This window comes from Penicillium manginii (genome assembly GCF_028828005.1).
Source record: "Penicillium manginii strain IBT 31320 chromosome Unknown utg000005l:1.0-5665137.0:1.0-5668048.0, whole genome shotgun sequence".
In the NCBI taxonomy this organism is placed as follows: domain Eukaryota; kingdom Fungi; phylum Ascomycota; class Eurotiomycetes; order Eurotiales; family Aspergillaceae; genus Penicillium; species Penicillium manginii.
The window spans coordinates 2,603,012-2,624,262 of NW_026643106.1; the positions used below are offsets into that span (position 1 = coordinate 2,603,012).

The 21,251-nt window shown below is 49.3% G+C and overlaps 10 protein-coding genes across 10 annotated transcripts; 2 read left to right on the top strand and 8 right to left on the bottom strand.

Moving 5' to 3' along the window:
* Positions 1 to 919: 919 nt before the first annotated feature.
* On the bottom strand, positions 920 to 2,304 carry N7533_007373 (phosphatidyl synthase; the record flags this gene model as incomplete). The annotated part of the gene is made up of 3 exons (XM_057104023.1): positions 920 to 1,196; positions 1,252 to 1,866; positions 1,931 to 2,304. 3 exons carry the CDS (start codon positions 2,302 to 2,304, stop codon positions 920 to 922), a joined length of 1,266 nt encoding a protein of 421 aa, XP_056958980.1.
* A 1,390-nt stretch (positions 2,305 to 3,694) lies between these two features.
* On the bottom strand, positions 3,695 to 3,962 carry N7533_007374 (uncharacterized protein; the record flags this gene model as incomplete). The annotated part of the gene is given in 2 exon segments (XM_057104024.1): positions 3,695 to 3,755; positions 3,766 to 3,962. 2 exon segments carry the CDS (start codon positions 3,960 to 3,962, stop codon positions 3,695 to 3,697), a joined length of 258 nt encoding a protein of 85 aa, XP_056958981.1.
* Positions 3,963 to 3,994: 32 nt separating this feature from the next.
* N7533_007375 (uncharacterized protein) lies at positions 3,995 to 5,605 on the bottom strand (the record flags this gene model as incomplete). The annotated part of the gene is made up of 1 exon (XM_057104025.1): positions 3,995 to 5,605. One exon carries the CDS (start codon positions 5,603 to 5,605, stop codon positions 3,995 to 3,997), a length of 1,611 nt encoding a protein of 536 aa, XP_056958982.1.
* A 1,326-nt stretch (positions 5,606 to 6,931) lies between these two features.
* N7533_007376 (YqaE/Pmp3 family membrane protein) lies at positions 6,932 to 7,534 on the bottom strand (the record flags this gene model as incomplete). Its single annotated transcript, XM_057104026.1, has 3 exons — positions 6,932 to 7,121; positions 7,234 to 7,368; positions 7,521 to 7,534. The coding sequence occupies 3 exons, from the start codon at positions 7,532 to 7,534 to the stop codon at positions 6,932 to 6,934; spliced, it is 339 nt and encodes a 112-aa protein (XP_056958983.1).
* A 1,217-nt stretch (positions 7,535 to 8,751) lies between these two features.
* N7533_007377 (fungal specific transcription factor domain-containing protein) lies at positions 8,752 to 10,015 on the bottom strand (the record flags this gene model as incomplete). Its single annotated transcript, XM_057104027.1, has 2 exons — positions 8,752 to 9,832; positions 9,885 to 10,015. 2 exons carry the CDS (start codon positions 10,013 to 10,015, stop codon positions 8,752 to 8,754), a joined length of 1,212 nt encoding a protein of 403 aa, XP_056958984.1.
* A 1,443-nt stretch (positions 10,016 to 11,458) lies between these two features.
* Positions 11,459 to 13,063, top strand: N7533_007378 (uncharacterized protein; the record flags this gene model as incomplete). Its single annotated transcript, XM_057104028.1, has 2 exons — positions 11,459 to 11,620; positions 11,672 to 13,063. 2 exons carry the CDS (start codon positions 11,459 to 11,461, stop codon positions 13,061 to 13,063), a joined length of 1,554 nt encoding a protein of 517 aa, XP_056958985.1.
* Positions 13,064 to 13,488: 425 nt separating this feature from the next.
* On the top strand, positions 13,489 to 14,432 carry N7533_007379 (H(+)-transporting V0 sector ATPase subunit c; the record flags this gene model as incomplete). Its single annotated transcript, XM_057104029.1, has 6 exons — positions 13,489 to 13,505; positions 13,634 to 13,646; positions 13,784 to 13,913; positions 13,987 to 14,143; positions 14,206 to 14,309; positions 14,374 to 14,432. 6 exons carry the CDS (start codon positions 13,489 to 13,491, stop codon positions 14,430 to 14,432), a joined length of 480 nt encoding a protein of 159 aa, XP_056958986.1.
* Positions 14,433 to 15,607: 1,175 nt separating this feature from the next.
* Positions 15,608 to 16,833, bottom strand: N7533_007380 (mitochondrial 37S ribosomal protein mS38; the record flags this gene model as incomplete). The annotated part of the gene is made up of 2 exons (XM_057104030.1): positions 15,608 to 16,320; positions 16,395 to 16,833. 2 exons carry the CDS (start codon positions 16,831 to 16,833, stop codon positions 15,608 to 15,610), a joined length of 1,152 nt encoding a protein of 383 aa, XP_056958987.1.
* Positions 16,834 to 17,571: 738 nt separating this feature from the next.
* N7533_007381 (guanine nucleotide-binding protein subunit alpha) lies at positions 17,572 to 18,892 on the bottom strand (the record flags this gene model as incomplete). The annotated part of the gene is made up of 5 exons (XM_057104031.1): positions 17,572 to 17,913; positions 17,974 to 18,232; positions 18,290 to 18,453; positions 18,512 to 18,696; positions 18,766 to 18,892. 5 exons carry the CDS (start codon positions 18,890 to 18,892, stop codon positions 17,572 to 17,574), a joined length of 1,077 nt encoding a protein of 358 aa, XP_056958988.1.
* A 1,796-nt stretch (positions 18,893 to 20,688) lies between these two features.
* On the bottom strand, positions 20,689 to 20,925 carry N7533_007382 (uncharacterized protein; the record flags this gene model as incomplete). Its single annotated transcript, XM_057104032.1, has 1 exon — positions 20,689 to 20,925. One exon carries the CDS (start codon positions 20,923 to 20,925, stop codon positions 20,689 to 20,691), a length of 237 nt encoding a protein of 78 aa, XP_056958989.1.
* Positions 20,926 to 21,251: the final 326 nt, after the last annotated feature.

The window sequence follows — 21,251 nt, forward strand, 5'->3', positions numbered from 1 at the left end:
TGGCTGTATGATATTTGTTTTCAGCCTTTAAGAAAATCTAGCAATCTAAGGCAGGGAGTCATTTTCCCCGCGGTGGGTCGATGTCATCTTAAGGGCGGAGTTACCGCCCGGAATATCAGGCTCAAAGATCTACACAGTACCGTATCAAGTTGATGCGAAGACTTACAAAGTTACACCTAATACAACATCATACATATCTAGAAGTATTGATAGTAGGTGCCACGTGATTACTTTCCAAATGCCTATAAATGTAAATTAAATGCCGCGATTACCGCAACTCCACCCCCGGATTTGACCCTCGCATATATCCTGTAACCCAACAGTAAGTGTACTAGTAGCGAGGGGACAGGACAAGGGGCGAGAAAGGGTATTAACCCAGATGGGTTTATTTTTCATGTGTTTGATTAATCTGACACCTGAAGGGCTAAAATATTATATTTTTCGCAATGACATTTACGTCATTACGTTTGCTAGTTCGCTATTAGATAGAAAGCTCGGAGATTCGAGATAATTTAGGCACTTCCCCGTGGGATCTGATTAATATTGAGCAGAAATCGGTTGTTGATTTCTTAATGCTATCGTATGATACGTGGTATCCTTCTTGATCTAGTTTTGATATGTATGGAACTTTGAGTCAGAGCAGCCATGGAAGAACAGGTGGTTTATATATTTCATTTCATTTCATTTCATCATCTGGTAAAGGTAAATTGCTTCGACGACGTGATCTGAGAAGTCCACCGCTAAGTGGAAGGCTGCCCCGGGCCACAACGAAGAAACAGAAATAGGATGTGTATAATTTGGTCGTTGTATGGGAATCATTCAAAGTCAGATCGCGGAATAGACATCAAACATATGACCAAGCATATTTGATCAAGTTAACTCAATTGAAAGAAAGAACATCAAAGAGACGAGAAAGAGCTTAGTTTATAGGTTCCGCTTTCTTCTTTTGAATATTCTGAATTGCAGTACCACTGTTTATCGACTTTTGCTGCTCGCGGTCGATCGCAAATTTGATGGCATCATAAACATTGTCGCAGATTTTGCGAGGTGGGTAGCGAGGAATGGTCTTGTCCTGCCAGACGCCGGTCTTGACAAGGATCGAGTACCAATCAATCTCACTTTTATCATTGAATTCATTGGTTCCTCGGATATCTGATTCGGGGGTGTCTCCAATGAAGTACACCGTTGAGGGGGGGCTTGTCAATGCCATGGGAGTCCTGACGCCAGTCTTGAAGGAGCCGAGTGGCAAACTTGAATGTACTCATTTGGGGCTTGCCGAAAGCAAAGGTATTCAAGTCCTTGCCCGTTATTGCGTTGTACACGGCTTCCAGAGAAGTCTTCAAGGCACCCATGCCGATGCGCGAGTGTTCATGGGATGTGGACCAAATCACATCATTGTGGGAAAAGAAGCATGGTGGGCCTTCGTTAAAGACCTCTGAACGGGTGCCCAGCTTGCCTTCCACGGTCATGAGAATATCCAGGATTATCTGTTGGTCTCCAGCCCAATCACGACTATCGGCAAAAACAAAGATGGCTTCGATTTGGGTATTTTCCAAGTCTATCAGGCGCGAATGCCCATGCTCTTCGTCGGTAAGTTTGCGCCAAGGTGTGGTGTCTTGTCGTGTTTTGATGATATCTCCGGGGGTGATGACATTCTTGAAGCCATAGCCTTCGGCAACGCCGCGACACTTTTCGCCCTCGCCACCAACGACTAGAACAGTGTTGTACTGCTCCGCCATTTCGCGCATGGGCGTGTGGCCGCAAATGAATTGACCAGGGGAGATCTCTAATTCGAGTTGGCGACTGAGATCCGCACATCGTTCTGCCTCAGACTTGCCGCCGCCGTTTGTAAGGAAAACGTATGGTCTGGTTCGATTATATATTAGTATCATCGATACTGAATTCAAGATGGGGAAGCTAATAGACTCACACTTTCACCCCGTAAGGATTCTCGCCATTGATATACTTCATGGCCTGGACAGCCTCCGGGATGGGCTTGCCACCCCGAACCAGGACGCCATCAATATCGAATGCGAACGCAAAGTCGCTGCTTGTGACCGGTGACGGTGTTGACAAGGGCGTGGTCACTTGGGAAGAGTCTCCCTCATATGAAGAAGTGGTATCAGAGCTAACGGGATCGGTCACCATTGTGTTGTTGGAATGAAATTTAGAGCTGCGACTGGGGTCTATTAAGTGTTTCGGAGGAGCTATGACGTTGGAACCCCCATAAAGGTCGGCCCGATCGGCGTCTAGGTTTGAATCTCGGCGGAGCCTCTGGGACTCGAATGCATCGGCCGTGGACATGTTGAAAGAGCGAAGAAAACAGGGAATAAGTGGGTCGATCAAATCGGGTCAGGGGCACCGACGATCACTGCCAGCGATACGTACGGAGTACAATGGCTTTAATCCTATCGATAATTGTATTGCCGGAGGAATTCTTCGCTACTATTTAGTAGACTTGACGGTTCGATTAAGCCTCGCCGTCGGTGGCTGATGTGCAGACTGCTCGCAGGAAGGCTGAACAGATGGACGCAAATCGTGACGAAAGCCAGTTAGACTGTTGCAGCATGTGGGGGGGTAATAGGCCATTAATATAACATTCTGAGGCCAAGCAGTGTCCTTTCACCGAGGATCATACCGCTGGCTGCATCCTAGGAGACCCACTCCATGTGTTCAGACCCCAGCGTCATTATCCGGGTCATGACTTTTGAGGGACAACACCGTGCGTGTTCTCTATCCACAATATTCTCTATCCACAATACAGCGTGCCTTGGGTGCAACAAAAAAGAGACGCAAGTGTCTAAAGTGTGAGAGTGCGGAGTAGAGCGCACTGAGTGATAAAGTAAGTCAATCTCATGAGGGTAATGATGGGCCTCGCCGTAATCATTCCGATCCTGGCTATAGTGCTAGCATAGAGTGCTCACGATTCGGTTCAGGAAGTAAGCCTGGCCGATAGGGGCGCTCAAACATCACTCCTTTCCATCACTAGCCCGTACAGAGTATCCCGAGTTTGTAGCAGTAACAAATCATGGCAGGCTGCTGCAGGGACAGATCGACCCCGTGACGTCATGCAGTCACGTTGGCTGACCTAACAGCCTCAGGAACTAAAGTATTGGATGAAATACTTACTAGAGTTCAACTTCGGGTCAGTAACCCAGAGAGAAGGCGAGAACGAACTCCACCCAAAGAAAAGCATCAAGTGAACACGGTCTGAGTGGTTGACTATGGTGGTCGACGGCTCGAAGCGGCATGTGGCGTCGCTAACCAACGCATCAAATACCACATTCCCGTCATTACCAAACACCGACTGGAATTAGAACAAAAGTCACTGGAAGATCTCTGGGGGAATGTCCATGGACGGTTCCAAGGTTTAAATCTGCATATATAGCATTTTCAGGCTGTTTAGAAGCCGACGGTGCAATGGAAGGTAGGAGTAGTGCAGTGTGCAGGGGGAAAAGCCCCCAGGCTTCCTGACCACCCAAATTATCTTGCTGTTTTGTCATATGAGGCCTAAAAAATAAAACTTAATACCTAGATATTGGTTGCTGCTCATCAGCAGAAATAGTTTCATATATCACATTGCTAGTATGTAGATAGCTTTGTACAAAAACAGACCAAATTTAATTTACAGGAGAAAGGGTAAATAACAGGACAGGACAAAAGAGAGGGATCTCAATCAACCCTCAATATCAGATCAGTTCCTCTCTTCGACGGTGTCAAATTTCTTCCCGTTGGTGATACCCCATGTGGCACGCCTGGAGGCACTTTTTTCGGGCTGGACGGGTAAAAGACCACTCCAGGACACCTTTCAGATGGATACGGGAGCTCGGATGAAGCTTGTGGAGGTGATGCATCAGTACGACCACGTTGAAGCCAAAGATCTTCTGGGCCCCATGGCGTGCTTCCCCCACTTGGTGGACGTGGTCGAGGGCTATTTCGAATATGAACACGCTTGATATCATCACCGCGGACGACACGCGGCCGTGAAACAATCTCAGCGGGGGGGCGCCAGTGTTGCAGTGCCTGGTGATGGTTTTCGGGCTATAGGATCTGGCCTTCCCGGCGTTGTGAGGAGTGTATTTGATGTTGTGTCTTGGGAACAGTCAGAACTATAGTTTGGGGTACCGCTGCTATTTGAGGTATAGGAGGCTCGCTGTATGTTTTTTGGGTTATAGAGCGGTGCTGGGGTTCTTCCCCTGGACACGGGCTTAATACCAATTGGATATTGAGAGTGAGAATCATCGTGGGTGTTTGACTGAGGGCCTGCAGGGGCACGACGGAATCTATCTGCCGGAAAGCCCTCTTTCAGAGCTCGAGGATTTGCCGGCAATCCTGCCATAAGGCGCGGAGACCCTGGTTTTTGGGTCATGCTAGGCTTTTGATATGCTGCCGCAACGATGCTCGGAATTTGATTCTCCTCTTCCTCTTCGAAGAGCGTTTCCCCACTAGTTGGCCGGTGGCTCCATTTCAGAGGTTTTGGATATAGCCCAGGCCCATGATTAGGTATCGTATCTGGGAATGGGGCTTGTGATGCCTGCGATCGCGGTGAATCTGCCCAATCCGAAGCAGAGCTGACAGCAAATCCTATACGTTCTCGTTTCCTTTGCCCCACCTGCTCCCAGGAAGAAGTAGTTGGGAAGGCCGCAAATGTCGGCGGATATTGCGATCCTGGCTGGAAGTTACGCTGAGGCTCTGAAATTTCTGGCTCCCTGTTAGAAGGGTTGAAAGAAGGCCCAGGGCCAGGGCCTGGTTCTGGTGTGGATCGTCGGGAAGATGCCTCTGAGAACCCGGGAGGTTCAGCCATGGTGCCTCCAATTTCAAAAAAATCCGAGTCCGGCTCGGATGAGTTTCGTCGCTGCTGTCGCCATCGCTTGCAACAGAAAAATACGGCGACGGCGATTAAGAGAGATCCAGCCACACCTGATGCAACCGAAACGCCAATGACCGTCCCCGCGCTAACTCCATGATGGGCTCCATTGCCCTCTGGCTCGGATGTATTAGTGGATATAGGCGACGTCTGCGTTTGGCTGGGACTTGAAGAAGAGTGTTCCAGGCTAGTGGCTTTTGGCGTCGAGTTCAGATCTTGATCTGAGGTTGAGGTCGATTTCGGGTCTGATGTTGTTGTTGTTGGATCAAATGTAGTTATCCCCGGCGCTTCATTTGCAGTCTTTGAGGTTAAGCTATCTTTATTCGTTGTCGTTGTTGCTTGCCGAGTCTTTGTGGTGGTCATTTTAGGGAACGTGGTTGCTGTAATTGTGGCGTGGGTTTCTGAAATAGCACCGGTCACCGAGTCGCAGATTCGATAGGCATTGGCGTCCTTCATAGTCTTGTCATCACACAGCGCATATGTACAACTCAAAGCTGCTTCTCCTAGTGTCAGCCCACTGGGGGTTTTGTGCCGGCATAGACATTTTATATCCGTCGAGTCCTGGCATCCACTCTCCGTATATTGCGCATCGATAAAGTTGCTCACACAAGTTCGGGCGCAGTCCGGAACCATGTCCCAAAGCGAAGAGTCATTGCTTGCGGTACCCAAATTATCTGCCGAGACCAAGGCGACTGACAGGAGGCCCACAGAGAGGATATAGATCGAATGGAGGATCATGCTGTGGTGAGTCTATACCTCTATGCAATTAGTATGGAGACGTTGCCAGTGTTTCGCAACCAGGAGCATACCTTTACTGATAATGCATGGGAGTGACTACCCTCGATTCCATATGTTCTTCGAGGTTACCATCATCGGTCGATGCGTGTACGTATTTGTTCGTGAACGATTCGGTTTATTCTTTCGAAAATTGTCCCAGAGGCATGATGGCACTAGTAAGAAGGAAAAATATAAGCAAAGGGAAGAAAAGCCACTTGCCCTTGAGAGTGGCCATGGCTTAATTAAAACCAAAAACACCAAATCTTCGCGCATCTCGAATTTACGCGCGAGGCAACATAACCTCGCCATGACGTTGATCTGCTGCCCAAGGAACCAAACAGGTTGGATTCGACGAGGTTCTGAAACACAGACGATGAGGCGGAGCACCTGTAGGCACCCTGGTGAAACGAGATGACATCGTTCCCTTAGGCTTGTTAAACTTTGGCGAATAACGGGGAAGGTGAAGCGCTGTGCTCTTTGGATGCTGGTTGGATGGTGCAGCTGTAAGCGCCGGGGGGGGGGGGTACGCGCCGAGGCACAACGAGGGCGCTTCCAGGTCAGCGCGAAAAGCCAATGCGTCGTGCGGTGTTTCAGGTGATCTCAAACGTCTTTGAAAAGATCGATCATGCTTTGTTAATCATTTTGGGGGCTCGAAATCACGTCGAAAGATTTGATTGTTCATATCGGGTCAAGATCTTCCCTGTATTTGAGTCACCCGAGACTTCTGGAAAGCGCCAGAGCCTCTTGAAATGGAAATTGAACGCATTTTGAACCCCAACGAGCTGTGTATTAATATTGGCATCGAGCGAACGGCCATATCATGCATGGGGGGGCTGCCTTTTTCCGGGGCGGGTTGTTGTAGATAGCAATTCCCTCGATGACCCCCAGCCGTCTTATCCGATAGGGTCGCCCGCCATCCTAGGATGGGATGATGCGTCGCGGTCTCCACAGGAATCAGTTCGCCCATCAGTCAGATGAGTACTACGGAGTATGTATTAACCTACTCTTGGTGTCTTGGAAAAAATACTGAAGCGACATTTAAACAGCTGTCATTCCCATGGTAAAACTAACCGGCGCGCGCGGAAAAGACGCGAGACACGCCCATAACACTATGAGGAGGTATCACTTGACATGAAAAGAAAAGAAACAGAACTCGTGAGATCGAAGCAAAAAGTATCGAACCAAGAAATACATAAGAGATTCCGACGATATACAATATCGCCCGAAATTAGGGGGATTATGGACATCTTCGATGCCAAGTAGTGGGGTGTGAAGAGCTGCATGAGGCTAGTCGAATCCGGACCTCTGCGGAAGCATGTTGGCGCCGCCACTCATAAATCTGCTCCGTTGAACCGTGACCCGAATCAAACGTGGCAAGCAAGAGAGCAAGTGGGCTTGCTGAGCAAGGATATCATTCTCTGCTGGGAGGGCTCGTTCGAAGGGCGGCGACGCGGAATTGTCAGGATGAATGGAGTCGCTAGTTCCTGTCTTTCAAAATGAGGTAGCTGAGGAATGGGGTTAGCGAGCCGCGATCCAGGGAAAATGAGAATGATGATGATCTCCAACGAGGAAAAAAATTGGGCACATACATAGCGTGGGCAGAACCAGGAATCCAACCCATGCAGGTGAGAATGATGTTGATCAGCAGCTGGCAACCACAGCTGCGTTGGAGGAAGACACTCAGAGGAGGCAGGAAGATGGCAATAAGGATATTGCACAAATCACTGGGGAGAGTCAGCAATCATGGCCACGGTCACGGTTATAGCTATATGGTCCAATTGGGGGTGGGACGAGTGCAGTCAGATCATATCACCCAGGCTAAAGATTAACTTGGGAGGTATGCCAAAAACAAGGCACAGGGGATGTAGGGACTCACGCAGAACCAGACATGATGGCGGTAGTTTCCTAGGGAAATCAAGAGGTAGAGGTAAAATGTGGTGGGGAAATAGAGAGAGAGAGAGAGAGAGAGAGTAGGTGGAATCAGGGGGTGGGAACCAGGCAGGTGCAGGTCTTTTTAAGAAGGCAGGGAACCTGAGGAAGGAAGCTCCCGATTCCGTTGCGTCATTGACTGCTTGTGGCTCAGTTTGATGTATACGGAGCACCTGCCACAGTTACCTGTGATTGGATGACAGAATCCACAATAGGTATTGTGTACTGTAAATCTGGCTGCCTGTGGCTGTGCGCTTTCTCTTGGCAACCTTGGAAATTACTAGTACACCGTACTTCGTACTGAGTCCCAGTACTCTTCCAGGTGGAATTTCGATAGGCGCTGGTTGACAGTCATCACATATTCTAACCTTGTCTTCCTCCAGGATTATCACTGCAGGATCTGCTGCACGCTGCAGCCATCCCCAATCATTTCCGGTCTCGGCCCTGGATCTTCATTCTCAACCGCCCTATCCCAACCGCCCGTTTCCTGGTTGCCTGGCAAGAAGCTTGGCATTGGCCTGACGTGGCTGGGGGAACTTGCTTTGGTGTGCCACCAACCTGCTCCAGAGCGATCTCCAGATACACGCTGTACGGGGTATTCCGTACGGAGCACTTCATACGGAGCACTTCATACGGAGCACTTCATACGGAGCACTTCATACGGAGCACACTTTAAGTACAGTCCATGTATGTGTACCGAGTACAAGTACTCTGAACACATGTACAAAGTACAAAGTATGGAATCCTCGTTCCATTGCGAGTTCTCCGAGGTACACATTCGTCACTGTGGCGTTTGCTCAACGACCAGCCCTACACGCCCTACCTTAGGGTATCCCCTTACCTCCCCCCACTTGCCAAGCTGATGCCTAGCCTCCGCAGTGCCATTGGTCACTCATGACTTCACTTATCGCTTGGCTAGTTCGAGTCCTGTCCTCGTGCGACATTCGTTGTGGCTGATCTAAATTGCAAAAAAGCAGGTTCCTGTACTTCGTGCTCCGTACAATTCCCTACTGACGCAAGTTGAGTGACCTGAAGAATCTCGGGCTCGGAATCGGCTTTTGATTTTGGGTTGGGAGGAGCAATAACCTCAACTCTCCGCACTCCGTATATAAGCAGTAGACAGCTGGCTAGGTCGGAAGTGGACTGTGTTCTAGATTTAGGAAATGAACTTGTCCCGCCTAATAGTATGCGTCCAGCTGTGGATTGAAATCAACGTCCTCCAGTAATGAGCTCCACTGTGGAACGTCCAGTTCTGGCGCAACGGCCACAAATTCCGACCAGAGCTGCTCCCAACCTTCCTGGTCCAAGTCATTAACAATGCCGAGGTCTAATTCTTCATTCACGGCCAGCTGTGCACCAATCCCGTCTCCACCACCCTCGTGAGTTGTCGACGATTCGCCAAGTCGGTCGGGCGCTTGGCCTGTCTCGGCGAAAACACCACTTTGCACAACACCGGTCCCTGTACCAGAAGTCTGTGGCCGATTTTTATGAAGGGTTGACATGAGAGTCTGTAAATTCTTCTGAATTCCTTCCATGAGATAATTTGAATCGTGCTTCGAGTTCTCCAATGTCTGGTACGCTGCCAGTACTTTTGCTTTGCGAGCCTCGGCGTCGGGTGCGTGCGGGTTGAATGATACATCCATGGCGAGAATTAGCGCCGCGAAGAACAGATGATGCATGACGGTCCAGAAACGCGATGGGCTGAGTCCAACCCCGACTGCAATTTCGTCCATCGAACGCCGCAATTCCAGGACTTTCTGCGCAGATCGAATGCAACTTTTGTGGGAGTAGGCGTATTTCGGGTTTGTGATACCTTCAAGATGATAGGGCCTGTGGAGTCGGCAGAGGCGTGTGTGGAGGCTGAAATGAAGAGTGACCCGTTGCCAGGCAATGTATGGTCGTTCCTTGCATATTTGTCGACTTTGCTCAATGCTGGCCTGGTCAAGCCTGAAGAAGAAAGGGAGATCGTCCATATGCTTCTGGAACTTGGCATCTAGCTCTAAAATGGTCTCATAATCACACTCTTGGGAGTCCAACATAATGGACGGCAAGGCATCAATAACATCACGGCAAAGTTCAGATGCCTGGACCCGGGCAAAAAATGCCGACATGGCTGTGGGAACAGACAAAGGGAATTCTTGCTGAACTCCCGATGCTGTGATCAATTCATCATCCGTATTGCTGGGTAAGTTCACTTTCATATGCTTAGACTGGAACGTGTATGCACCCTCTTGGGGACCACCGGAAAATGAGAGAAGCCTTTCGGGTAAGCATGATTGCAGATAGCAGGGTTCTATGGATGGCAACTCACCAGTCAGACGCAACCATATTCCACCAAGCGCGCCTCTGAACCTCGAGATCTATCATATCGCATCCTTTAATCCGTCGCTCTTCGCAGGCTCTAGCAGTGTCTAGGCGATGGATTTGCAAATCCCGTGACATTAATAAAGCCCGGTGTCGAATCAGATGGACTTTGATCGGGAATCCATCGGTATTCATGAGCAAATGTCCGAGGATCCCCATACCAACAAGAGATGTAGTTGATGGTTGAATTATTTGATCTGGATGCTCTAGTACTGCAAGTGCAGTGCGGACATAAGCTATGAAAGCTGCTTTCACCCCAACCTTCGTAGTAGCCAGTTTTTCGAGAAGTCGCGGCGTCCAAATGAGTGCGGATCCAGCAAAAATGCCAAAGACTAGCAGTAAGTCAGACGCAGGGGGGCTCTTCACCTTCGAGCATGCATTGGTAAGTTCTCTCCATAAGTTTTCGAGCAGTGGGGATGTGTAGAACTCCAAAGGTCGGTTGAAATGTGGTCGCAAAGTGTTCAAATAAGTCCTTGGCTTGATGGAAAGGAGGTAGTCGTCTTGTTATTTCATATATGCTTAAGCCTCGGTCTTCTGTATTCCAAGTAGAGGATATATGAGCACTGAAAGGAGTGACATAGTGGGAGCCAAAAGTCTATAGTAGGCATCAGGAACTTGCAGTGTTGACGTTTTCAAAGCGATAGGGATCCTACCGGATTTTCTGTGTCTCTGAATGAAATTGTGTCTTGATTATTGTTGAAAAACTCCTGAGCTATGCCTGGTCTTCTGGAAACCGATTCTTCCAGTCTCCGAATTCGATATAGGAGTTCGTCAGAATTACTTGAACAGTCAGCAGATGGAATCATGGGATCTATCGAAAGGTACAAAAGACTCACTGGGCAGAGGGCTTCAATTGGGGCGTATCCTTTTCTGCATGTCTGATCTCACAAGAGGCGGACCTTTGTACTGCATCTAGGCCAATCGCCGCATGTGAACGGGGCCCGGAGTATTCGCATGGAATGCGCCTTTGGACACAATTGGAACATGGCTGAACGCGGTCACATCGACGTTTCTTCTCACGGCATGCAAAGCATGACAGTGTTGGCTGAGACCATCGACCAACCGTCGTGATTGGTTTACCTGTGTTGTTACGCTTCATTTTGCTGCCAGTATGGACAACCGCGGACAACTGCGGACGTCCGCGGAGGCTCTGCTTATATAGTGCAGGGCCCGCACTCGCTACCAGAGGGTCCGATGAGTCTCAACTGTAAATACGGAGATTCTAACGTGATAACTAGCTCCACGAGATGATAGCCATTCAGAGGTGAAGACAACGCAAATGATGCCGGGCCATCCGCGGATGTCCGCGGATTACCTTCCTAATTGGGTTAGAGCTGATGTATTTAGATACATGTATCATGCCCAACTTTGTATGTATGGTGTATATGTATTACACGGCAATTTAATAACTTTCCGAATTTCAGCTCCGCGGTGATTGTTCAAGGTTCCTCAACTTGCTGCGCTTACCACATTTGCTTACAGTTATGTCCTATTCTTGGTAATCTCTGGCGTGCTATAGCAATGTATATGCCTTTGCGATCAAATCCGGTGACACCGCGCCTGACGCGCAGCTCACACCGAGCTCCATCAAGGTCAATTTGCGCGAACAGATGGATTGCGACAAAGAGCTTTGGTGATATGCCTTTCGCCCATACTTGGCTCACCAAAACACCGGAATCAATTGTACGCTAATCAAACTTTGTCTTCTTGAGAAACTCTAACAGTTGAGTCTAGAGAGCAGATGATATCCTATCAAGCCTTGTTTCCTCGCCCGCCAAAGATACCACCCCCCTCCTCCTTGTTACTCCCAAATTCGCACACTGGCTCGACCCGACCGATGAATTTCTCCCCAAATTGCTTGGTCGATTATATGCCGGCTCGGATCCTATATATGCAGTTGCAGCCATAATCGATAAGCTCCCAAACACATCCGCATTTCCCACGGCACCCTCCCAAACAAGCGCCTCTTTTGAAGGCACAGAACCTGAAGGCCTGTCTCTGCTTGCTGTACCGCAACTCAATGTGCAAGGGAAGGCTGCTCCTCCACGTCGCTTTGGGGGCCCTGCATTGGAGGAGCCTGATCTTGGAATCTCTGTAGACGCCGCGGATCTCTCAACTCACCAAATTGGCCTGCGACTTGCGCATACCATATTCATCAACGGCAAGGAATCGACGCTGGTTGGAATGCGCTGGACTTGGGATAAAACAGCGGGAGACAATGGTGCATTTGTCTTGAAAGAGTCTGTTGATTTGACAAATTGTATTGTCAGGTCTTCGTCACCCGTTGCCGACATTCAATCTACATTGACATTACCGCTTCATCCCGTGGGTCAGCGACGGAAGGTCATCTCGAGTATGGGTAATATCTTACGACAAATATCGAAATCAACAGACCCGTGTTCGTTTACACCTATGCCCGCCTCCTCCGAGTTGGAGAAGGAGCTCCCTCGCTATATCTCTGAGAATAATATCGTCGACCAGAGAGTCTCTGTCTGGGCCTTGGTTGAGAAATCCACGACGACTGTCTCATGCTCACAATCTGGCCTTTTGGAATCTGTCTCTCACGGAGGTAAATTACATCGTGTCATAAGCGGCGGGGGTGGATGGGGAAAGAAACAGGGTCTGCTTTCTCTAGATCCAGAAATCGCCTTTCCTGGCACCGCTGGTCAGGTGGAACTCGATCATCTAGATGATCTCTTCAGTCATAACACAAGCAAGGTGTCAGACCTGCCACCGTCTTTTCCAAATGGGTTGATTGGCGATGATCTCTCAATACTGTCGCAAGTCGCAACAGAAGGCGACTTCATCCAATTTTACGTGTCGGGGGAACCAACACCTTCTCCGCAGAAGGCGTCGAGACAGGCCAACGCGCCTGCAGATACAATCTATTACTCTTTTGGAATAGTGTCTGATGCCGAACAACTTGATACGCACTCAAACGAGATTCAAGCTCTTATCTCGCTCCCAAATGCCTTCGGGGCACTCTCGGAGAAAGGGATCACCTATTCTCGGTCTATGCCTGTGGACGAAGAGAAGGAGACGGTGGAATGGGCGTCTGGCCTCAACACGAAACTCGATATACCGGGATGTCAAGTCATTCTCAGTCCCGCAATAGATTCTGAGTGAGACTTTGCCCGGAAAATGTAGATTAATTAGAAAAAATCCAACTGTACAACAAAGAACTTGAATGACAACGAACAATTTGAAGTCTGTATATTCATTCGAGCGCTTATGACTTGGCCAAAAATCCATCTCTCTATCCACTGTAATATCACCAAAGTATGAACTTGAAAACTCAGGTTTCTTATCTAGATTACAGAATTGAGCCATTTTGTGATGATAGTATAGAATGGGTGGGGTGCGCCAACCTGGGAAAACACGTGACTACGGACCGGCGTGGCCTCTGACTGACCTCGTAGCACTCTCCATCCTCCCCGATTACCGCATCCTCCTCCTTCACGGCTTGAGCTTGCACCAACCGGGTCTCCTACCATCAATTTCAAGCTTCGAGTTTCTGTGAATCACCTTTTTGGGTCACTTGCTCCGTCAAAATGGCCACTGAACTTTGGTAAGTCGTTCTGGAGACGCCTTTAGCCCCCTGGGTTGCTTGACAGCTATCGAACCCCGGTCTGCCGTCGCATCAGTCAAAGAATTGCTTGCAATCGTGAATTCTAGCTAACATGAACTTCAAAACAGCCCCGTCTATGCGGTTAGTCTATCTCCCTCGATAACCATCCTTGGTCCAGTTCCAGCATACACCCCCGTGTTCCAGCCTCCCGATCCCCATTCATGATTACAGCTTGTCGAACTCGTCTTGGCCTAATGACTGATGTCTCCTCTTTCTAGCCCTTCTTCGGTGCGCTGGGCTGCACGTCCGCCATCGTCTTCACCTGCTTCGGTGCTGCCTATGGCACTGCCAAGGCTGGTGTCGGTGTTTGCAGCATGGCTGTCCTCCGCCCCGACCTGATCGTTAAGAGTATGTCGACCTCAGAAACCGAAGCATCAGCTCAGAGAATTTGTCTGAACAGCAACTTACTAATTCGTTACAGACATTGTCCCCATTGTCATGGCTGGTATCATTGGTATCTACGGTCTGGTCGTGTCCGTCCTGGTCGCCAACGACCTGACCCAGAAGCTCCCTCTATACACTGGGTTCATTCAACTTGGTGCTGGTCTTGCTGTCGGTCTGGCCGGTCTTGCTGCTGGGTATGTATTCGTTTTTCGGATCTTTCGGGTCTCTGCCTCGTTTATGCGCTAACACGACCCAGTTTCGCTATTGGTATTGTTGGTGATGCTGGTGTGCGAGGAACTGCTCAGCAACCTCGTCTTTACGTCGGAATGATTCTGATTCTCATTTTCGCTGAAGTCCTGGGTAAGCTTGTACCTCAACCGTCTAGTTCTTCCCGCGTCATTCTAATTATTTCCTCTCATCACAGGTCTTTACGGCTTGATTGTCGCTCTGCTCATGAACTCCCGCTCAAAGGCCGTCTGCTAAGCAATAAGCGTATTGTCGCGCTTGGAAATTGGACCCTATACATTCAAAGAATGGGATACGGGTTTAAATACTTCGTTTTTCCGGCGTGCCTTTCCTCAACACTCCCGATACACATAAAGCACGTATTCACCAATGCCGTGTCGGGTCCGAGGAAGGGATGTGATGCAGAAAAGGAAAAGATTTCGGCTATGATAAATTCATTTTGTTTATGAAAGGGGATGTCTTCCCTTTTGGATCAAATGTGGTATGTAGAGATCCGGGAACAACAAGCATTTTGGACCCGGACTAGGTGTGGAATGAGTTGGTAGATATCGGATTTGCTTATATTTGCATGAATGCGCGCTGGATATTGTACTTTACTTTTGACGGGGTTTGCTGGTCTGGGATCGGATCTCCTCTCCCCTTCTTCTCCTTTGGTGACAACTGCGAGGTTTCTCGCTTGTCCCGTTGCTGCCCTCTATTTTGACCTCTCGGGTTCGTTCTTTTCATGTGTGTGTTTTCTCTTTGGTTTGTCGGGCTTTTGTGTACTTGATATGCCAACGCAACCCTGAACTTGTGCATTACGTACCAATCTCCCATGGAAAAATCGGTCTACTGTAGAAAATAGTCGTCTGAGCACCAAGAACTACCGATGATACTGATTTCAGACTTTGCCTATATTTGGAAGCGCCACAGCAAAAGATTTTCACCCAGATGAAAATCAAAAGCCAAGCCATTTCTCTTGTCAAAAAATCATCGTTGTCGTTCTAGCTACCTGTAAAGCGGTAGGATATAAGCCGACTAGAGCAGCAAATAGGCGTTCAACAAACATCAAGACAGATCTATTGAGTATTCCGCGATGCACGCAGGCCAACAAACTGCCCACACATTGGAAAAGCAACCATTGCACCGAAAAGGCCAAAAACCAGAGATGGGGCGACGATTGGATATTTGGATAGAGTATGTAGGGTGGAAGAGGAGAGGAAACGAACAAGAACTCAGAAGAGAAATAGAGAGAGAGAAAAGAAAAAGTGCAATGTACGAAGTAATACAAAAAGCAGGATATATGCCTTGGGCGAATAAGACAATACTACACCTCAACCCAAAGATGCAAGACGCAAGCCAGATATGCATCAAAGAGACCCATACAGGAGAATTAGGAAAGCAGAGAAGTAGAAAAGTGACCGAGGGCGAGTCTAAGCCTTGTCAAGCTTGCGTCTAAGGGTGCGCGTCCTCCGCATCAGCTTCTTGAACTTGTGCTTCTTCATCTTGACCTTGCGGCGGCGCTTAGTGCTGATGGCGTGCATGGAGCTGTTGTGGCGAAGGCGCTCGACATAGGTCATGCCGGCGGTGTCGCTCGGTGCATCGATAGTGAGACCTTCTTGTTCACCAGCAGGTGCCTCCATGTCACCCCGGACGAAAGGACCAGTGGATGCCTCGTATGTCTTGCGGCCGTCAGCATGGCGGGACTCGCGAATGGTCAGAACAGTCGAGTATGTAGAGAATTCCTCCTGGTTCTCTGCTTCAAAGGCCGCCGTAGACTCGGCGTTGGCGTTCATATCCATAGGGACCGGGGGTGGGGGTGGGTGGAATGGGCGAAGACGACGAGTGTATTCCTCGACGGTCATCTTGGACTCCTGGCCGTCGAGCATACGGAGCTCACCATCGGCATCGCTTGCGAAGCTGCGCTGGAGCTGGCCGAATTGGTCCTCCGATTCCATACCGTGTGCCATGCTCTCCATCGACTGGGCGGTGTTGGAAAGAGTGAAGATGACGTCCTCCGGTTCATTCTTCATGAACTTCTTTGTAGAAAAGAGAGCATCGAAAGCTTCGGAAGACGAGGTCGGAGGAACCGTGGTGGTCACGGAGATGGGCCGATGGATAGAGAAGAACGAAGCGACGTGGACATCTGTAGGAAAATAAGAGTGAGTATGGACATGGTGACTATTCGTTTTGCTCAAGGGACATGCTCAAGGGACATACCGTGTGGCTGTCTGTGCTGTGTTGAAGGAACGCTCGGAAGGTTCGAAAATGCCGCATCCTGCTGACCGTTCTTCGAGACGTTGCGACCGCCATTTTCCTTTCCACGGCGGCGAGAGACCTTACTCTTCTCACCCGAAGAGTTCACATTTTTCGCCGGAGCGGAGGTGTCCATGCGCCGAGGCCCATCGCTGGGCGGAACTGGAGGTTTGGAGGAAGACGAAGAGTAGCGGCGCTGGTGTACTCGGCGGGTGGCACCAAGGAGGCCGGCTGAGGGCACAGTTTGGGTGGAACGAGCTATGCCAGACAAAGGCGCCCAGGCAGCCCGGCTTAATGATGTCGACAACATGGTTGACGTGAGACCCAGTAACTGGGAAGACGGTGACGGTGAGTCTGAACCGGAGGCGAAATCGTCGGGTCGGAAGTCGGCGTCTCTGATCATGCGGATCTTACATAATATTGACACCTGAGGCACCAACGCACCACGTGCGGCTGGAACGCTTGATTTAGCATCTCCTCACCTTGGTCATGTCAGAAGAGACAATAATGATAATATTGATTGTCATGAACGAGATTCAGTAGCAAATCCATGTTGGGAAAAAAGACCATTACAGCTATGTGCAGCGGTATGATAGATTAATTCAGCGAACTAGAGTAGGAGAGCGTAAAGTGTGTAGTACAGTAGATCACCAAGCCAACCATACCAAGGAGATACAAGTGTAGACTTGATGGGGCATTCCAAGATAAAGAAAGGTGGAAGAATAATGTAGTGATACAGACGCATCATTAGATAAAACAAATCCGCAGAGATAAAACAAATGGTATCATCCTGCGGGGTCGAGTACAGAGAGAAAGAAAAAAAATAGTACCGTCGCTGGAAATCGAAGCGTGGCATGAGCTAACGAAATCGAATGGGCTTTTGGATGCAACGTAATAGACCCAAGGATATAGCAGAAAGCCAGCTACTCCTCTATCAAGACGCCTCGTGAAAGTAAATAATGGAAAAAGAAAGATGTGGTATGACAAGATTGCCGGGGACAGAATGACAAATGAAGCCGCCGGGGAATGCAACACAGAAAAGGGTAGGCTAGAAAGCTCGACTGAAAGGAAGGAAGGAATCGACTTCGTGGCAAACAATGGCGTTATCATGAAGGCGACCGAGGGCGTGGATCTTGGGGCCTTATAGTATGAGAGTGTGGAGGTTCTTCTGAATGATCATATCCTGGACAGAGTCCATGGTGACCTTCAACAGCTGCGTATCGGTAGCGTTGGTTTTATGGATGTAGATCTCACGATCAGGAATTCGGTTGATACCGCGGAATCGTTCAGAAAAGTACCGGTAGGCGGCCTCGAAGTCGGTGTCGGGGCCTGTGTAGTCAGGGAAATGTTTTGAGATCGAGGAGATGTCTAGTTTGTCTTTGAACAGATCCATTTTGTTCAAGAAAAGAATGATGGGCTTGCGTTTGAACCACTCGCCATTGACAAGTGACTCAAACAGCATCATGGCTTCGTGCATTTGGTTCTGCAGGGGAGAATTAGCAACTGCGGTAGGTAAATGAGGCTCAGGAAAGGTATGACATACAGCATTTTGGTCCTCGACTAGACATTGGTCGTAACCAGAAAGAGCCACCATGAAAAGAAGACACTGAACGCCTTCAAAGCAATGGATCCATTTCTTCCGCTCAGAACGCTGTCCGCCCACGTCCATCATGCGGAAGTTCATCTGTCCAAGTTCAAACAATGTTTCTGTAATTCCGGTTGTCCGAAGTCGTGCTTGCAGCATATCTTGATTGTCGGGAAGCCATCCGGGTGTGAAGATTCGATCCAAGGACTCATAGAAGCTAGGGGGGTTTTATTAGTATGTCTCCGTTGTGGTGGACACTTGTGAGAAAACTTACTAGACCAAGTTGTCATGTAGCGCAAATTCATGTCCACGTGCAACGGCTTTCTGGACTCCAGAATCTTTCCACATTCCTCTCATAGCATCTCGAATCTTCAGATTAGAGAATGCCTCATCTGATCCTACATCCGCTTCTGTGCTATCCAGTATATCCGCCAATGACTATCAAAAGTTGTGAGCACATTGTATCAAAAAATTGAATAGGGTACGTGGGATGTACCTTAGTGTCATCGTCTTCAAACTTGATGTTTTCGGAATTCATGATATCCAAAAGGACCTTAAATGCAATTACAATATTGGAGTAGATGACGGCTCGTGTTTGGTGACGCTCCTCTTCCGGGAAGCCTCGGCTGTGAATGATGCGCATTTGTTTGATAATGGTCGACTTTCCAGACTCTCCAGCACCTGGTTCACTAGTCAGCGATACCGCTTTTGCCATGCAGCACAGATTATCCATGGCCGGATATCACGTACCTAGTAGCAATATCTTGATCGTACGATCCATCGTCTTCTTGTCATTCTTGAGGGTCCGGTCAATGCGAGCATTTTGCTGGAAGGCCTCTCGATCCGACTCCGCCGGCTTAGAATTTATACAGCCCATGATCCAAGAACTAAATCACAATGGTTCGGTTAGTATCACGATTATCAAGAACGCTTAAGAACATGAAGAGTTTGTTGAGCAGGAGGTCATGACGGCGCTGGGTCGAGTCGATCTGAATCAGGGATGCGACGGGAATGCGCGGCCGCAGCTCGCACTCAGAGACATTAGGACCCGGCCAGGCTCGATATTACGGCCATTGCACTAGGAGACATAAAGGGGGTTGCCATACCAAACGGATAGTAGACCCTTGTCCGAGCTTAAAACCAGGCTGAGACAGCAAATCAACGGTTGTGAGGTCGAGCCGAGTCGAGTAGTCTGGGCGATCGTGGGAGCTTCGATCGGTTCGTCCCCACACCCTAGGCACGGTTGTGTTGTAAATTGCGCCGCCGAATTTGCAATTGGGCGAAATTATCCTCCGAGGCGAGCTTAGGAGCACCGAGTCCGTTAACGTGGCAAGTGCGACGTCGGTTCGTAGATCGATTCGAAGGGGGAGGGAGGGGTGAAGGGAGTAAAAGGTTACGGTCGAGGTTAAATCCGCGCGCTTGCGGGCGTGACTTTGGGATGTGGGAGAGGCCCAGACTTTCGAGTCGCGGGGGTCATGTAAATGAAATGCCAACAGTAGTGAATCGGTCGTCTCGGGATCTACTCTTCCTGGTGGCCCGGGTGTCGTTTAACGAAAGAAAGGACGAAGGGGGCAAATCCAACTGGCAAGAAGAGGATGCGATCGGATCACCGAGCGAAAGAGTCTCACGAACGAGAAGGAAAGGGCGAATGTGAATGCGAATTGGGGAAAGGAAGAGAGAAAGGGGAGGTAACAGAGGAAGCATCAGCGAAACCGGTAGTACATCTCTGCCGTCCCACGAGAGAGAGAGAAGGGAGAGTCCACAAGCGGGGAGGAGATGACTAGACCGTAAGTGTCGCGCGATGGGGGTTTATCGTTGGCTTCGATGCGGAGGATAGTTTGCATTCTCTTACCTTTACGGAGTACTCGACTCTATTTTTTCCCCCCCCCCCCCTCCAAATAAATATTCAAATGCTTTAATGACTCTGGCTTGGAATGTGGCTTACAAGTGGTACTTTTTTCCCACTCAAATTATCTACATTTTCTACCTAGGTACCATTTGGTCCGAGTCTCTCTTCCTGTCGAGAGGTGGTACAGTACTCCGTACATACAGACAACACTAAGCAGATCCACCAGGGAAATGGGTCCAACACCCCCCTGTTTTGATTTGCCGAAATAAATACATCTACAAAAAGGACACAGGCCAAGCTCCATACGGAACAATGCCCTCGAACGGTGGACATTCCGCCCTCTTTTTTGCTTGGGCCCATCAAGCTCCTGCACCTGCACCTGGATGGAGAACCCTGATCCTCACAAATGTCGACATAGGTACATACATACATACATACATACATACATAAGTATGCTATACATACGGAGTACTACGTGGTTACATCACTTACTCACATACCATACCACACAGCCTCCCACGCGCAACGAAGGATTCTCGAATTTCTCTAAATCGTGGCCCTCGGTCGCTTGACGCAGGGGCTGAGGATCTGACTGACCTACCTCCGGCGCTATTGAAGTCGCCTCGGAGCGTCCCTTGCAATGGAGCCAATCAGAACACTATCGCACTTTGCGAGCAATTGCATTATTCGTCGCTATTGAGCTCAGACTCCTTGCATCTAGCCCTGTACATACAGAGTGCAGAGTATGGAGTACCGAGTCCCGATTACAGAGTGCTACACCTGTAATCGTCAACATCCAAGTCCAATCTCCCCTGTGCACATCACTAGTCCACACTTGCCCTTCCGAGAGCAACCGGGTCAGGGACGGGCACAGTGGGGAATTTTCGATGGTTCTTGTTCTTCGCTGCGCGCCAAGCCGCCATGCGGTATGCGTGCTGCAGCGATCGGCATGAATTCGCTGAAACCGCGCGGGCGGTGCGTATCACCAAACGCAAGGATTTTTCTGAAACGTCGGTGGAATCCTGTCCCTGCGCGCCGCTTAGCCCACATGCTTTGACCATCTTGACTCCTATCCGTCTTGCGTCTAGCTCCCCACACAGAAAGGTATCTGCTCCGGCCACCAATCTGTCCTTCGTCATGGCCGATCTCCTGGAGTTATGTATTTACGGAGTACTACATACCCCTGGTGTAGTGCGGACTATGGATGTAGAAGAACCCAAAAATATTCCCCATTTATCCCACTGATGTATTCGTAAGCTAGTACACTTACTGCTGAGGTTCCAGCGGCTGAGTATCTTAATCTGATCTCCCAACGGAGGACAGAGAACACCGTACGATTTCTGCTGCACACTAGAAAGCCCCAAAGAAATGGGCCAGAGACCCCGTA